Raw genomic sequence first — 16,674 nt, 5'->3', positions numbered from 1 at the left:
CAAGGAGAGACTGTGACGTGATATATGGCGCGTGTTATAACAAACACAGACACCAGTTCACATGTAGCGTTAATTCACGAGAACTCAATAAAAACCGGTCAGCGTCTTCCTACTTTATGTCACCTTACCAGGGTTAGGTTACAGCAAGCACGTGCCTCACTTTTGACTTTGAACTTCGATTATTAGGAGATGAAATTTAAGTTTTTTTTTTTTAAAGAAGACATGCGTCCGTTTTCATCTTTCAAAAGGTTTTGTGACTTATTAATAATTGATCTTACAGATGTTTGTGAAACTTTTTCTTATATTTTCTGTATGACGCAGTCAAGAAAGATGTGGCACCTGCACACAAAGATGTGATGAACAAAAGCATGGGGGATACTATAATTGCATAAATAAAAACATAACAATGACGTTTTTACTTAAAGTTCACTTGAATTTGTATTGACTGTAAATATAACTATTTAATTCTTATCAAACGTAAATATCAATCTTTTACACCATTATACGATTCACCATCTTAGACTATGTAGACATAACCAAGAACGGAGTCAGTTCTCCCTGACATCCACGTAAAGCATAGAAATCATCCATGATATAAAGCTATTATAAATACTGATGTCTTATCGTATGACGTGATGAGATTCAGGAGACAATGTCAAACATAATCCAAGTACTCTCTGACTCATGGCACGGCAATTGTGAATCTGGTGCACGTGTCTTTCTCAGCTGTCACAAACATAAGTCTTTACACAAAATGAGAGCATTTATGTTTTATTTGGGTGTGAAAACTATCTAATCGACCCTGTCCTGTACCAAGAAACCGCTACCCGCTCATAACCATCGCGGCTCAATCTGACAACATTTTCAATAACATTTGCTTCCGACGCAATCTGTGCAGCACATCCAGGAACACCTAACACAATCCGCCTTATGTGTCAAGCAGTATGTGCGTGCGTGCATCACCTGCGTGCACGTTTTGCACCGACAACCATAGGCACGGCTTTATACGCCAGGTCAATGTCATATACAGGACAGATAATAATAATACTGATATGAGCAGGGCTGCTGCTAGAGCTTGAACAGTGGCAGAAGACACACTCAGAAGAAGGGTTAGAACCATTTCCCTGGGGTCAGCCTTGTCAGTGAAATAATTGTAGGAAATCCATCAACCTTACTACTGTGGTGATGCCAGGCAATGTATTTATCCTACAAATACATTCCAGGTCACTCTCCTTTGGTATGTCCATGAAGTGAAATGCTGAGACCACTTGTTTATCTTATCATCAAGTTTCTTGTATTATTGCCTGGCTCAGTACAGTTAGAATCAACAGATGTCTTTCTAGAATGTAGAACCCAGATTCTGAAACGTTTTCTCTTCCAGCTCTTTCACCAAACTTTCTCAAGCCGTCCACTTCAGGCACCTGTCAAAGACAGAAGGAAATGCTGAGCTCATCTCTCTCTGTGGTTTAACTGCTAAATGTTCTAGGATTTGTGGAAGATGAAATATGACTGGATGACTAACTATTTAGAACAATTTTCAAATTACTTCACAGAAGTGTACAAAAATTGAAAATTTGTTTAGTCAAAATGAAACGTGGACTTTTCAAAGAATGAATACTTTTTACAAACTTATACAACCTCTTTAATACAAAAAAGAAAAATTAAAATAATAAAAAAAAATAATAATAATAAATAAATAAATACACTACTGAGAAGTAAAGCTGGATGCTTTAATTGCTGACTGAGACTTAAAAAAAGTTAATTAAAATATGTAAATAAATACATATAATAATAATAATAATAATAATAATAATAATAATAACTGAATAAATAAATACATAAATAAATAAATAAATAAATAAATAAATAAATAAAATATAGTAACCTTGTATCTTGATGTGTTCCCAGACATCGTACACAGCAGTAGCGGGCACCACAGGGCACACACTTGTAGTTAGATGGTGATGTATAATAGTTAAGGAGCATAGAACTTCCAATGGTAGAATATGGTAGAATATGGTAGTGTGACAGCAATGGTAGTCCAAGGAATAGAAGTCTGGGCTCCTATATGATTAGTACAGGTTTGGGTTAGTTGGAGTATTGGGGTTGGTATATGGGATGAATATCAACTGTACAAAGTAATGGGGGTGGGGGGGGGAGGGCAGACTGCAGTTCTAAGTGCACTACCATTCCTGTTACACCGGCAATATGGTTCTTGAACCAAGGTCCTTTAAAACATACAGCTAGTTAAAACTAACCCTGTGACAATTTACAAATATTACATAATTAAGAATATGGTGTCCAAACTAAGGCCCCTGTAATAGCATATGACACAAGCCCTACACCAGCTGTCAAGATCTGATAACACATTCTTCAGGGGTGGATCGAGGCCATCTTATGGGTCTTCAGGAAGACAGTCAGATTTTCAAATTTACATTGACAGGTATCTTTTTTTCTGTTGGAAGACAATCAATAATGGAGGATGGCTCAAAAAGATAATTTGGAAGAAAATATGTCTGGATCTGTCCCTGTTCTTCAGCATGTCATAGTATAAATTATCACTCATCTGAAGTAGATCAGGCAGGGTAGATATTTGGGTACCCCCTTGAAAACAAGAGTTATCTTATATTTATAAATAGAAATTAACAGCATTTTTCATGTCAAGGATATCCACAGACAGCACAAAAATGTCGCTCAGGAAACTGTGACGGTGGAACTTGAGCTGAGAAGTAGTTTGGCTCCTCTGTATTGTGCTGAATTAGGAAATAAATGAAAGCATTTTAAAATAAATATTTTTAAAAGGGTGAAATTGTGAAAAAATATCCACTGCCAAGTTGTTCAACTTTTTACAGCTTAAAAATAAAAATCATACCCATTTTTGAAATTTATTAGTCAATTTCAGACAAGTTCAATACTTAATATATTGGTTAAAACCAAGCTGACTTCATAGGTACTGAAATACAAAATTTTCCTTTCATTCTAAGGCAATTCTTAACTACTTTCTAATGTCTAACATTTTCATATTACAAGAAAAAGAAGAAAATGAGCATTACCAAGACACTATAACTTCCTATTAAACTCAGTAATTATAACATATCTATAACTAAGAAACATACCTCTTCTTCCAATAACGAAGCAAAATTTTTCTTAAACCTAAATTTGTAGACATCAGATTTGGACTTTCTCTTCTTCTTTGCTGAAAACAGAGCAAAATATATTAGAAAATGAACTGAACTTTGACCCCACCCCTGACCTTCCTTAAAGGTACATACGAACCGAGCATCGGTGGAGCGTGGATTCCCAGTAACACATGTAAACCACTTCTACTAGATTCTTATATGACTCAAATAAATTTGACATGCCAAGGAATAAACTTAATAGATCACTCGACCAGCCATAAAAGACCTTTAGATTGCTCCTTTCTTTAAATTTATGGTTGTAAATTTAACCTACCTCCGTGACCTACTTCCCTGCCCCATTGACATACAGCTAAGAATGCCAGCAGAAAAATCTGTTCAAACATCATTTTCGGGTAAAATTAAACAATGCCTTTTGGTAATTCTCTTAGTTATACTACTTGGAACTATATGCTGGCATTTGGTTGGTTTTTGTGACAAAAAATTGACTTTGTATGCATCTTTAAGCCTTGTATTTCACCGTCCTCAACATAAAGACGGTACTTGAAGTATGGTCATTAACACAGCTGAACTTACGCATTTTATCATCCATGGACTCCTCAAACTTTGGCGCTCTCTTGCTCATCTTCAGGTCGGCATGGGGATCATCTTGGAAGTTGTCGCTCTCCAGCGCCTCTAGTGCCTTCCTCAGTCGACGTCTTCTTGCAGCCTCATCCAGAACTCTCCTGGAGTTAATGTCCTTGAGGCGGTCTGGGTGCAGAATTGAGAGGAAATAGAGAATAGGTTATGAAAACTTAAAGCATGCAATGATAATTTATTTTTTAAAAGACTGCAACCCAGTCCGTTGCAGTTCTGCATAAGATAAAATTCATAATTCAATGGACGCCTGGTCATTTTGGTCCTGCTGTAGTGCCAGACGCAGGGTAGAACCGTCCGGATAGCTCAGGTGGTAGAGCACTCACCCTGTTAGCGAGAGGTCCCGGGTTCGATCCCTGGTCTGGCAGTTGACTTTTACACTCTCACAAAAAATGCATTACACTGCTGCAGACTGGGTGTTGTTGCTCTTGAGATTGATCAATGTTTCTGCTATTAAAAGAATTAGTCTTTTTTACTTTTTTCTATGAAACCTTCAAGCTCTACCAATAAAATAACAGCAGATTTTCACCCATCTGGTGGCTGTCACAATCAGTGCTGGAGACCATACTGTACAATGTACTAGTATGAATTAATATTAATATATTTTGGATCGCAAAAAGTTTCATGTAAAAACATCTATTAATCGGTATTACTATAGTTGTTTCATTTGAGAAGCTGATACTGAGTCACCGTATAACATCACTTAGAAAAGAATTGAATGTGAATCATCAAATGTTAGAGTTATATGGTGGGTGAGCGTGAGTGCCCTTAGGGTTTTCAAAATGTCCACGAGATGGAAAATTCGGACACAAAAATCTCTCCTGTGCGTGCGTATAACACATGTTTAAACAACAATACCTAAATGTAAGCCCGATTACATCCCCTGATGCTTAAAATACATTATACAGATAACAATCCCTCGCCGGAAAAAGTGTATTTTGTAAAAGTGATGTGAAATCAACAAACCTGACACACGTTTGTCCGCCATGTTTATACAATCCAAGATAAGCCCAATACAAACCTAATCGCATATCCGGCTGCATTAGGATTGTTTTTTTTTGCCTGCTTATTGACTGCAAAAGCATTTTGCAGTCTTATTGGTCGTCCCAACGTTGCGGCAGCATATGGTTATGCGGGCAGGCTGGCGTTCAATTTGCAGTTATTAGTGTCAAAACGCGACGTGAAAAGGAAAGATTATACTTATTCTTTTGTCAATGAATGCGTGGTGTGGTGTGCAAAAAGCGTCTTTAGACGTTGTGCACTCGGCACTATTGACTAGGCCCTACTTGTATTTTAGAGGCTAGCAGTTGAATAGGCTGCATAGCTCAAACGCTATCGCCTTCGCCCTATCACGTAAGCGGGAGGGCCCGGGTTTGACCCCTGAAATCGGCCGCAATTTTTTTTTGCTTTATTTTGTTTCTTTATTCTATTTTATGAAATAGACTAAAAATATGGTAATCGTTTAAATTTAACATGAATAGATGATGAAATGAATTAAATGACCCACTGCAAAGCAAACAAGCTAAAAGGTAGGTGAACTGTTTTATGTTTATTTTAATTGTCAGGCCTACCCAACTACCAGACTCAGCACCGAATGGTCCTGAATTCACCGGTAAATCGGACCACACTACCCGTTTTCAAGGTGTGTATCAGTACGCATTACACAGTATCAGACGCGACACCGCTCTTGCCTAGTACGCGATGTGATAGTGACGATTCTCAGCGGGGTTGAAAAGCATTGCATCACCACTCAAAATTTGTTCAGGGTATGATACTGTGTAATGCGTACTGACTCACACCTTGAAAACGGGTAGTGTGGTCTGATCTACCGGTGAATTCAGGATCATTCGGTGCCGAGTCTGGTAGTTGGGTAGGCCTGATTGTGTATTCATGGCTTTTACCAAAAGGTACAATTTTAATGGATCTTACGAAAAGGTAGGCCTACAACTTAAAAATATAATATGTAGGCCTACAACAATGACACGGGGATTTATTATGTACAGAGTAAATAGGCTACTTAAAATATATTATACAGCTCTCAGACATATACTTTGAACATTTGACAGTGTTAGACATAGAGTTTTTGAAAGGTGTAAGTATAGCATGTTAAAAATACACATGCATTACTTATTGTTAGTTAACCTTTTGAAGCCGTGGTGCGCTGGTAATGCTTCTCAGTATCCTCTCTTTTCTTCAGGAACATATGTCAGGGTTATTGTGCTATTTGTAGAGTTGACAAAGATGAAAGTTTTAAATCAAAAATGAAATTCAGGTGGTATGAATAGTACTAATCACCTGTTAAAAAAAGGTGTCATATAGCATTTGTAGCATACCAGTGTGGGGGGTAGAGGTACTTATTTTAGACCCCCCCTCAGGCCCCCTGTGTTGTTTTTAATATTTTGGAATCAAATGTACTAGGCAATTCTATTCACTTAATAATCTAATCCTTCCCATTTCAAAATTAGCTAAAATAAATATACTGCCTGTACAATTTGCATTATCTTATTTAATTTGTACTTCAATCTAAATACTGCTACATTCAAAAATACATAACAATTACAAGTAAATTGGAATTAAAAAAATTACAACCTTTGCATGATTTTCCTCTACGACCTATTTCATTTATTTTGTAACTAAATCTAAATATTGATAGCTTCAACACATTTGCAGTCTTTTTTGCTCTATGAGCAATTTTATTTATTTATTTATTTATTTGGGGGGTCAGAGAATGCAAAAGAGGAATCCATCCGTTTAATTGAAAAATCGGGAAAATGAGAAACAAGACAGCAAAGCTGTCAAATGTACAGACAAAAAGCAGAAAATGCTCTATGAGCAATTTTATTTATTTATTTATTTATTTGGGGGGTCAGAGAATGCAAAAGAGGAATCCATCCGTTTAATTGAAAAATCGGGAAAATGAGAAACAAGACAGCAAAGCTGTCAAATGTACAGACAAAAAGCAGAAAATAAAAACCCGCTCCCCTTTATATTCTATTCCGCCACCACGCCAAAACAGAGACCGTAGTATTTTCTAGATGGTGCCCCCAAATATTCCGAGTATCCCAGTTCTAACCCCCCCCCCCCAAAAAAAAAAAAATGTTATAAAGATAAACATGAAACAATCATCCCGGATATTTTCAGCCTCCATGCTTTAGATATATTAATTAAGTTGATAAAAACATACACTCTTCATTGTTGTCTGTTGCCGATACCCAACCTGATCTAAAGCATGCTTAAATAAAATCACTATGACAGACATATCCGTAATTAACATTGCGACTTTATTTTTTCCTTCAAAAACATATTTACATTTTAACAGCGATTATTAACTTTTTAAATTCTTAACTGTGTAAATTCACATATTTGAAATAAAGACAAATATATTCAGGATCACACGTAAAATTACCCTATGTAATGAAACTGAGGGTTCATGTAACAGAAAGTCCGCCCTCCATTTAGTTATAAAGGTTAGGGTTAGCCTGGCCTAAGTTGATCAAAATCTAAGGCGAGATTTACCTTTCTAATGAATGGGAAGCTTGTATATGTTTGTGTTAAACAAATCTGATGTTTCTGTCTTGCAGCTCCGTACTACCTTGACTCTCACTGTACTTGCTCTTAGGCGCAGTTTGCATACACTTGAACATATGTTAATTCTCTAAGGAGTTTTATTCTGAACAGGTTCATAAAACGCACACGTTACAAAAAATTCTACATTTGCTAATACTCTTAATGCATTTGATTCTAACTTTAAGTCCGTAGACAGTTTGAATGCAGAATTTCACCGTTTTCTGAGTTCCAAACAACAGACAGCCCTTTCTATAGTGTGCCTCTCATTTACTAGAAAAGTGCCGTATTCCCATAAGAGTTCAGGAATCTTGAGCTATCCTATCTATGGACGTGTTCGTATTTCAGTCCATCAGCACGTGCCATGCCCACACGTGACTGTCACGAGGTGTGTTTACATCATTTGTTCACATGCAACATGGTCGGGGTGGGGGGGTTGAGATGTTTGGTATAACAGCTGCTATGTCAGGAAAACATCCACTCTGAATCAAATGTTGACGTACATATAGGTGCTAAACAAAAGTCCCACACAAAATAAAACGTAAGACTATATTCCCATAAAAATGACTGCATAAAGCTCCAACTATATGACGTCATCCACTATATGACGTCATCCACTATCAGTGTGTCAGCGTATATATATAATTTTTTGTCTTTGTCATCTTTGTCTTTAAACCCTTTGTCCTCTCTGAACCCAAAGTTTACAAAGGTTTCATATGTTCCATTCCTTTGGTTGAGTAACCCAAAAAAGTATGTCTTCGCCCTTGGTTTAACTGAAGGGGTCAACCGGGAGTTCACTTATTTCCTTCTTTTTTTTTTTTTTTTTTTTTTTTTTTGGGGGGGGGGGTACCCCCCCTTTGAAGCTGCTGGTTAAACGTCCATATTCTGCGGTAAGATGCTGGCATAATCCGAATACTGATTCTCTTGGGTCCCCTCATAAATATTATCTGCTGTAAATGATAGGTAATCACTTTGAATATGGTCGAACTCCCAATCGGTTGACACACGAAGATGTCCTTTAGGTGATTTAGGAGGGGGAGGTACCGGACGGTCGGAAAACGCGGGGTTGAAGCGAAGAACACGTAGACTTTGTGGGTCAGGTGGCGGTGTTCTGAAATAAAATTCACAAACGAACGCCACTTTTGTCCTATCTTCAAGAAGAAAGGATGATAAGAAATTATTCACAAGAAAAAAGTCTGCGATTGGAAATATACAAACTAAAGCAAGAAAATACATAGTAAAAAATATAGATGAATAAATATAGAAATGTATGAATGAAATATTACATATATACAAAACTTTAAATAAGAGAGAGAGAGAGAGAGAGAGAGAGAGTCTGTACATGTATGTGTGTGAAAGAGAGATACATGTACATATATTGTACCTTCGTCTCCTAAGAAACAGTCGTATGATGACCACCACCAAAATTACGGTGACCAACGGTGTGGACACTGCGACACCAATTACCAGCGGGATGCTTGCCGTGTCCTCGCCATTCCCTCCTGGAATAACAAAAATAACAATACTGTTTGTGAAATCTTTGGAATTGACGAAGGGGATTTCACGATTCCAGTAAATGTCTTACAAATGTGAAGATTTTAACAATGCATGGATTTCTCGCAAAAGCAGGAGACAATTAAAAATGTAGATCTCTTTTACCAAAAATTTGAGGCTTCTTGCAAACTGTTTCCTCAAATTTGCAGCAAATCTGCAAAAACGAGTTCTGCTCTGCAAATGAGATACTGTTTAGACTTGAGAAGATACGAAGGCTTCTTGCAAAAGTCTCGCAAACTTTAGATGCTCTTGCAATTATGCAGCAACATTTTTCCTTGCATCAATCTGCAAACAGTTTAGTTTGTTGCAAATTGCCAGCACATTTGCCGCAAAATTTTCACTTTGCTAAGTGGGCTTGTTCCTCTGTTTCTCCATGAATGGACGGTCTCTATTTCAAAGCCACCTTTAGAAGATAAAACGATCTTTCTATAAAGTTTAATTCAATACCAGTTAAAGCCATCAACTATTGTATATTATAATTATTTTTGACCTTTGAAAGTCATGCTACCTGCGTCATTTTCAGCTCCCTCTATTCTAGTTGGAATAACATTCGGGATGGTAGACGCTAGTGTAACTGTGGGAGGCGAGGCAGGGAATGTCGTTGCGAGGGAAGTTGACGAAACGAACGTGGTGATCGGGGTAATGGATGTCGTTGTGCCGGTGGTGGTAGTAGGCGTGGTAGACGTAGTAGAAGTCGTAGTAGGCGTTGTCGTTGTAGTTGGCGTAGTGGTAGCACTAGTGGTAGTAGGCGTAGTGGACGTTGTCGTTACCGTAGTAGTCGTTGTTGGTGCAGTGGTTCTTGTAGTAGGCGTAGTAGTCTTGGTGGGCGGTTTTGTTACAACAGGAGTTGTAAAGGTGTTGGAAAATGTCGTCGAAACGCATGCGGATTCCCCATCTGGACATGCGCACGTTCTGCCGTTGGGTTTTGGTAGACACAGGTATGGACAACCCCCATTGTTTAAACTGCAGCCGTTCGATCCTACAATACATATTTCCCAAAGCAAAAAATGCCGTAAAGTGCAACAAGACAATAACTCTATGTAGTGAATGTAGTCGTTTAAGATGTCATTTGATAAAATGTGGCGATATATAAGGACATGAAATGATGTGCAATGATATATGGATATAGACGCGCTGTTGTATACCAGTATGTATCTTTTAGTACATGTGCATCATCTTTGTGACACGCACCTTATTCGCATAAGAATACTGGATGCTTAGCTTACAGCGATTTGTGACTTTAGCCTAATAGTAAACAGGGTTGAGAGAGTGAAGTCAAGAGCCACATATTCACTAAGCTGTTTGAGACATATACTGATACGTTATAGCATTCACAAAAATTAATTGTTGGGACTGGAACTTCTACACGTGATTTAATATGATCTTAAAAGTTACCATAAGAATATGCAGGGTGATTGATCATAATATTGAAGCCAGAGAGACTGGGAAAATTCTGAAATGTCTAAAAGACGTCTAAAACTATAAGGCTAAACTTAAAATGATACAACAGCTTAGCTAACTGTGTGCAAGGTACCTACTAAGACTTAAAATTTCTATTAAGAAAATTTTCATAGATTTCAAATTTCGCAAAGATAATAATACCAAAAAGGCGAATTTTGCTGAGAACAACTAAGTCACCAACATCTTAGCCGGCTATTAGACCCCAAACCATTATTACATTTTCTGTGAACACCCCATGCCTTACCTGATAAATGGTATGAACTTCTGTACACATGAACACCAGTTAACTTGGCCAAGGGAATAAAACTGGCAGCACGAACACTCGAGTTACTGCCGTCGTGTTTGTTGGCTCTATGGAACGCCCTGTTGAAATGTGCGTTATTAAAATACCAAAAAATAAAATAGAAAAGAAATACACAAAGGAATACAAATCAACTTGAGATAAATTGAATTTATAGCTGTATAGATATAAATAAATTTGAAAGAATTGCATTTGCTAGCAATACCAGCATTACATTAAAGGTGTAGTCTATATTAAATGAGTACACCGGGTACTGTGCCAATCCAGGTTAGATTCACATTCAGGCATATTACAGGCATTTTAATTAAGATAACACAATTTTACAAAAAATTCAATCCAGAAAGTTTCAATAGCAGATGTTTTAAACGGAAATGTCGTACCAGACATTGATTTTCCAATCAGTGAAATAGATCTGCTGGTCGTCCACGGCAATGCCATAGTAGTGACCACCAAGAGTATCTTCCGCTTCGATCAAAGACCGTCTGTTACTTCCATCTGGGTCGGACACTTCAATTTTGGAATAATTTCCATCGCACCAATAAAGTTTCTGTTCTGTAAAGCAATATCTCAGGTGTTTGTGTAAGTTTTAAATCAAGAATTAAGAAAAACGGTTTTGGGCCTTGAATTTACAGAATATATTTCGCAATCATTAGAAAATAAATAATATCTAAATTATGAAACAATAACATTTTAATAAAACATTATACAAGTATTTCTAAATAATCGATATTAAGAAGGAATTATCTTAATAAAACGAAATCTTATAATCCCATATGTGGCGCAAATCTCACCAGGGATGTCAATATCTATTCCGTTCGGCCATGATAGATCCGTGTTCGCCACAGTTTGTCTGTTTTCGCCGTCCATGTGGGCACGTTCTATCTTTGGTTCCGCACCCCAATCCGTCCAATACATCCAGCTGTAACAAAGTATGGAAGAAACGTGTACGTCTTACGCTATGTAACACCATGCCACGAAACTTTACGCTGAACAAGTTTTTACAATGCATTGTGCTCATGATCTCCTCCATAAAACGTGTCATGAATATAAAAAATTATTGGCCCAAGTAATTTAGGCTTGGCAGCCGCTCATATTACGTTGCTAAATGCCATGTTATATTGTCTAGATGCTTTTGTTCCATTTATTGAGGCCAAAGAGAAATTAATGACCGCATCTTACCATTCCTGGAGATTTATCTATTTTGTGATGGTTGTGCATCTAATGAAACAATCACAACATTTCGACTCGCTTATTTTGACTTTGATTGTTTAGAGCTAAAACAGGAAAGGGCATGTTAAGCATAACATAAGTGCATATTTAAAAACAAAATAAGTTTAAAACACACACACACACACACATACACACACACACACACTAAAAATCAATTTCAATTTTGATAATGTCAACTCTAAAAAATTGGGGGAAACCCTCGTAAATACCCATTAAGTGGATCCAACGTCATCGCTCTCGGCATATCCAATCCAGTTCTTAATAAGATCTTGTGCTGGGAGCCGTCCAATCTCATCACACCAATGGTTTCATACATGCCCTCGGTGTAGTACAATAGGCGGGAAATATGGTCGACTGCAACAGCGTCCGGCACGCTCCCTGAGAAGAGAAGTTTGACTTTTAACGGGCTCGTGGAAGCCTACAGTATTAAAGGTCTTAATTTTCTTATTTAAATAATTTAGAAGTATATGTTAGTATATATAGAACGAGAACAGAAATCCCCACATGGGAAGAAACAAGATTATATTAAATACTACAGAAATACTTGCTAATATTCTTTGTATACATGTATGTACACCGACAAAAACAACAATGTGTGGGAAAATGTTAATCGTATATGTTACAATTTAATTGACAAGCAACCATTTCAGGGTATACTTTTTTAAATATTTCAACTGTAAGGTTAAAAAATAAATGGTCAATCTCCATTTCTATCCTTATAGGCACTATGGTAATGGTATATTTTTCATACTGAGAGAGGGGGGAAGAGTACAAGTGTGTGTGTTTGTGACTTATAGGCAAATAATGTAAGGTTGTTTGTTGTTTGATACTGAATAATAAAATTGGACTTTTAAAATGGCTTTCTCTCTCTCTCTCTCTCTCTCTCTCTCTCTCTCTCTCTCTCTCTGTATACGTGTGTGTAAGCATGCCTGTAATGTAAAATCTGTCAATGTAACTACACCACACTAACCAATAATGAAATCAAAGACCACTTCCGGCTCTTTTCCATTCAGATTTATTCTTCTTATTTTAGCGAAGGTGACAACCTCAGACCAGTAAACCCTCTGCTCTATGGGGTCGTAACTTGCGGATATGGGGTTATTACACTGGGTATAGATGGCGTGCAGGTTCCACTGGATCAGGTCAGCTTGCCATATTACTCCGTTTAGTCTGTCCGTGAAAAGTAGGAAGTCATCGGTCACATAGCGACTGTGCACTAAATTGAAAGTATAAAGCAAAGAAATGATAAGAAAAAACTTGAAACGAAACGACGAACTTACAAAAAAGAAAAAAAAATCAATAGACTCCCAATACGAAAAACCAGACATTTTAGTATTTATTATTGAAATACATGTGACCACACAGAATGTGTAGCATTTTAGGGACCTCCTCATTACTAAAGCAGGTTTTCCTTGTATCTTGTGAAATGCTTGTAAAAAAGTAAATCAAATTTAACGATCATCAATATGCTCATTATCGTAACAAAAATAAGGTAACGCAGAAAAAAATAACATTTTCTTTTACCGTTTATAGGCAATACACACGTCTCTCAGCTAGTGCCAATAATATTTTCTTTATCACAGTCTCGCAGGTCTCTCAGTTTTGAAACACAGCGATATTACTTATATCAAATGACCCAGCGGGCACAAGTGGAGAGGAAATATTTTATTTGTCAGAGCGGATGCCTGGATTGTTATGCTGTTGCTGCCCTTAAGTGTCACTGGTATGGGAAGGATGTAAACAGCGGTTGGAGTATTTAAGAGAGGATATACAATATACTCGAACTCACGCGACGACTTATCTGGGTTTTGTTTAACAAAATAATTGACATGAAAATAGTTGAAGTGTGCTGTGATCTAGGATGCATTTCAGGAAGTAAATACAAACAAGGCAGCAAAGCTGTCAAATGTACAGACATCAAGAAGGAAAAAGCATCCAATCTCAATTTGGTTTGCCAATTTGTCAATCATTCTTGTCAGTTACAAAATAATAATTTTTCCATTTAGAGCACTTGTAGTGGAAGTAGACAAAATATTTTTTATCAATTTTGATGCAGTGTTACTTAATGCTTAACAGCATATAATCACCATTAATTTTAATTTATACACTTCAGGTACCATTGATGTCTGGAAAATGTGACTAGCAATCAGGCCCATGGAAAAGTCACACCTTAAAAATGCCGATATGTACACAAGTACTGAAATGTGTTATTTTCATTTCCTACACTTATAACATAATACACAATAACCAATTTACTTTTATTTTTAAATGATCAACTACAAAATCGTCAAGTTGGGAAAAATATCAATAAAACAATCTAAAATGTCCAATTTGCTCCATTCTTAGATTCAGAACATAGTGAGGAATTGAATCTGACAAACTGCACTGATTTGAGTTTATTCTCATTTTTGAAACTTTATCATACAATAACAAATTTACCATCATTTTTATATAAGCAAGTTACAAAATTATCAAGATGCAGAAAATGTCAAAAAATACTTTTATAAATATGATAAGTTCAATACTGAGACTGTTAACATGAATAATAACCCATTTATATACAAAAAACAGCATAACTTCAACAAAAATAAACTTGTCAAGCCAATTTTCGAACTTGATCTATATGTCACACCTTTGAATCAGTCGTGCAAGTTTCAAAATAAAATGTGACATGATTTTCATTGTATTTGTATTACGGTGGATAAAATATGCTGAAAAAAAAATAAAAAAGCATAATTTCTGGAAAAATGATCCGATCAGGCTGATATTCGAACTTGACCTGTATTTCATAAATGTTCATCAGTTTTTTAAGTTTGAAGACAAAAGGTAATATGGTTTTCATTTCATTTAGTAATATAACGCCGACTACGACGACAGACACAGGAGAAGGCTACATGTGTATACAGACAAATCTGTGTCTGTACATAAAAAGTATCGATATTAAATACCATATGTTTTCTCTTACATTTCTATTTCATTTCATTTATAAGTGCACAATATCATAAAGCTGAGCGTAATTTCATACATTTTGGCCCTGTCACATCTTGACGATTTCGCCAGCGTGATCATTTTGATGGCATACAGGGTGCGTTGAACTGTCGACGTTTTTTTTTTTTTAATTTTTGCTGTATACATAGCGTATTCATAATGAGTTCGGCGTATACATGACGATTAGTAACTTAAATAGAACGTTTCCATTACTTATAGACAACTTACACCAACGAATGCGTAGCGTTATGCCGGCGTTCACAACTTATGCCCAACGCCAGTCTAACTTACGCATACCGCACGGCAGCGTATGGCCGACGATCACGTGCCTTGTCAGATTCTCATTCTCTCTCGGGTGACATGCACATCTGCTCACCATGGATTCTTGAGGAGTACTGACGGGTTCCTCCTGTGAACCCATTTTTATACCCCAATTCCCCTAAACGCTGCCAACACGCCATCATACGGTAGCTCAACGTTAGCAGCGCGTTCAGTAAGTTCTGGGGTTGTTCGAAACGCGTCAAATACGTCTAAATATGTCAATATGCGTTTGAGGTAAGTTTGATATAAGTAACCCATAGGTTAAAATCACGTTAATCATAGGTTGAACAAACGTCTTGGGTACGCTTGATATTATCTTGACGTATTGCGACTTGTGAGTAACTTATACATAACGTGTGTGAACGGGCGTCAACGATCGCATAACTTATTGCCCGCGTATGCGGGACGTATGAATCATACGTTGACATACCTGTACGTCGAAAAGTTTTGTGCGTGACTACGTGGACGTACTACGACGTATGCCGGCGTGCTTCAGCGTGCTCTTAACTTATACAAAATTTACCCATAACATTCGACGTACTCCAGCCTATTGGCCAAATTTTTCATACGTTGGCGTTCGCTGGCTAAATCGTCAAGGTGTGACAGGGCCATTTTGAACTTCAAATTCTGTCTTCATGTTTACCTTAGTGACGCTTTTCACAACCCTTTAACTAGCCATAGTAATTTTTTTAACAATGACAATTCTTTGAGACAATGTACCTCCCTCCCCCTAAAATAATTTCGATAATATGAAAGCAAAATATTAAACATGGCACTATGGGCTTCAGAGACTGAGTGTGGACAATTTCACCATTTGGGATATCTTATATCGTTCAAACGCTACTTTCAACTTGCGTCACTCTATATAAAAATCCTTTTTAGGAAATCTGAATATATAATTTTACTTTTCAAATCCTCTTTGTTATCAGTCTGTGACGATATTCCGGTTTTCAGATAAGAAACCGTGCAGTAGTTATACCTGTCTTTTTGTGACTCTGTAAACATTGGGAAGAACTTCAATTACAAATTAGATAAATATGTATGTCACTTCGTGAGTATATAAGAATATGTTAAGAAAATAAAGCCATCTTACCTGAAGATGATAATAAAAATATCACAAACAATCCCCCAAACGTCTTCATGGGATTCATTATAACAGGGTCGATATGGCACGTGTTGGAACAATATATCAGGATGCCTGCCTGTAGGATCTTGTCAATATTTTGTGAGTTTTTCTCGTTATAAACCCTTCAGTGTTAGGCCCCAGCGTACTGTGACGTAAAGTTTGTAGCCTGTTCCTTATTTGGGAGTCTAATTTCTTTTCCTCTTTAGTATGATTCACGTCGAGGGAGATTAAAAGTGCCCTGTTCAGTTGGCACAGTTTCATCGTCTTGTGACTTTTACTAACGAGGATACATTGGTGGTATCCGTGCTTTTTGCCTTGTTTTATAATGTAACGAAATGTCTAGCGATTTTGTTCAG

General features: G+C 37.0%; 2 protein-coding genes across 3 annotated transcripts; both read right to left on the bottom strand.

Moving 5' to 3' along the window:
* Positions 1–412: 412 nt before the first annotated feature.
* On the bottom strand, positions 413–4,990 carry LOC106182063 (zinc finger HIT domain-containing protein 1). 2 transcript variants are annotated; one of them, XM_013566691.2, is made up of 6 exons: positions 4,795–4,990; positions 3,714–3,887; positions 3,117–3,196; positions 2,671–2,753; positions 1,886–1,966; positions 413–1,421 (listed from the first exon to the last, which is right to left on the bottom strand). In XM_013566691.2, the coding sequence occupies exons 1-6, from the start codon at positions 4,856–4,858 to the stop codon at positions 1,400–1,402; spliced, it is 504 nt and encodes a 167-aa protein (XP_013422145.2). In that variant the 5' UTR covers positions 4,859–4,990; the 3' UTR covers positions 413–1,399. The 2 variants fall into 2 exon arrangements, with proteins under 2 accessions (XP_013422145.2, XP_086853923.1); XM_086997797.1 differs by lacking the exons at positions 413–1,421; positions 1,886–1,966 and having other exon boundaries at positions 2,349–2,753; positions 4,740–4,971.
* Positions 4,991–7,033: 2,043 nt separating this feature from the next.
* LOC106182067 (low-density lipoprotein receptor-related protein 8-like) lies at positions 7,034–16,486 on the bottom strand. The gene is made up of 9 exons (XM_086998095.1): positions 16,286–16,486; positions 12,854–13,099; positions 12,093–12,261; positions 11,445–11,572; positions 11,034–11,205; positions 10,597–10,715; positions 9,400–9,870; positions 8,722–8,839; positions 7,034–8,448 (listed from the first exon to the last, which is right to left on the bottom strand). Exons 1-9 carry the CDS (start codon positions 16,341–16,343, stop codon positions 8,208–8,210), a joined length of 1,722 nt encoding a protein of 573 aa, XP_086854221.1. The 5' UTR covers positions 16,344–16,486; the 3' UTR covers positions 7,034–8,207.
* Positions 16,487–16,674: the final 188 nt, after the last annotated feature.

The sequence above is a fragment of the Lingula anatina genome, chromosome 10, assembly GCF_051362555.1.
Source record: "Lingula anatina isolate TDL-2025a chromosome 10, LinAna3.0, whole genome shotgun sequence".
Lineage (NCBI taxonomy): Eukaryota > Metazoa > Brachiopoda > Lingulata > Lingulida > Lingulidae > Lingula > Lingula anatina.
Note: the sequence above shows the minus strand (reverse complement) of the source record. Positions and strands in the feature narration are given on the sequence as shown.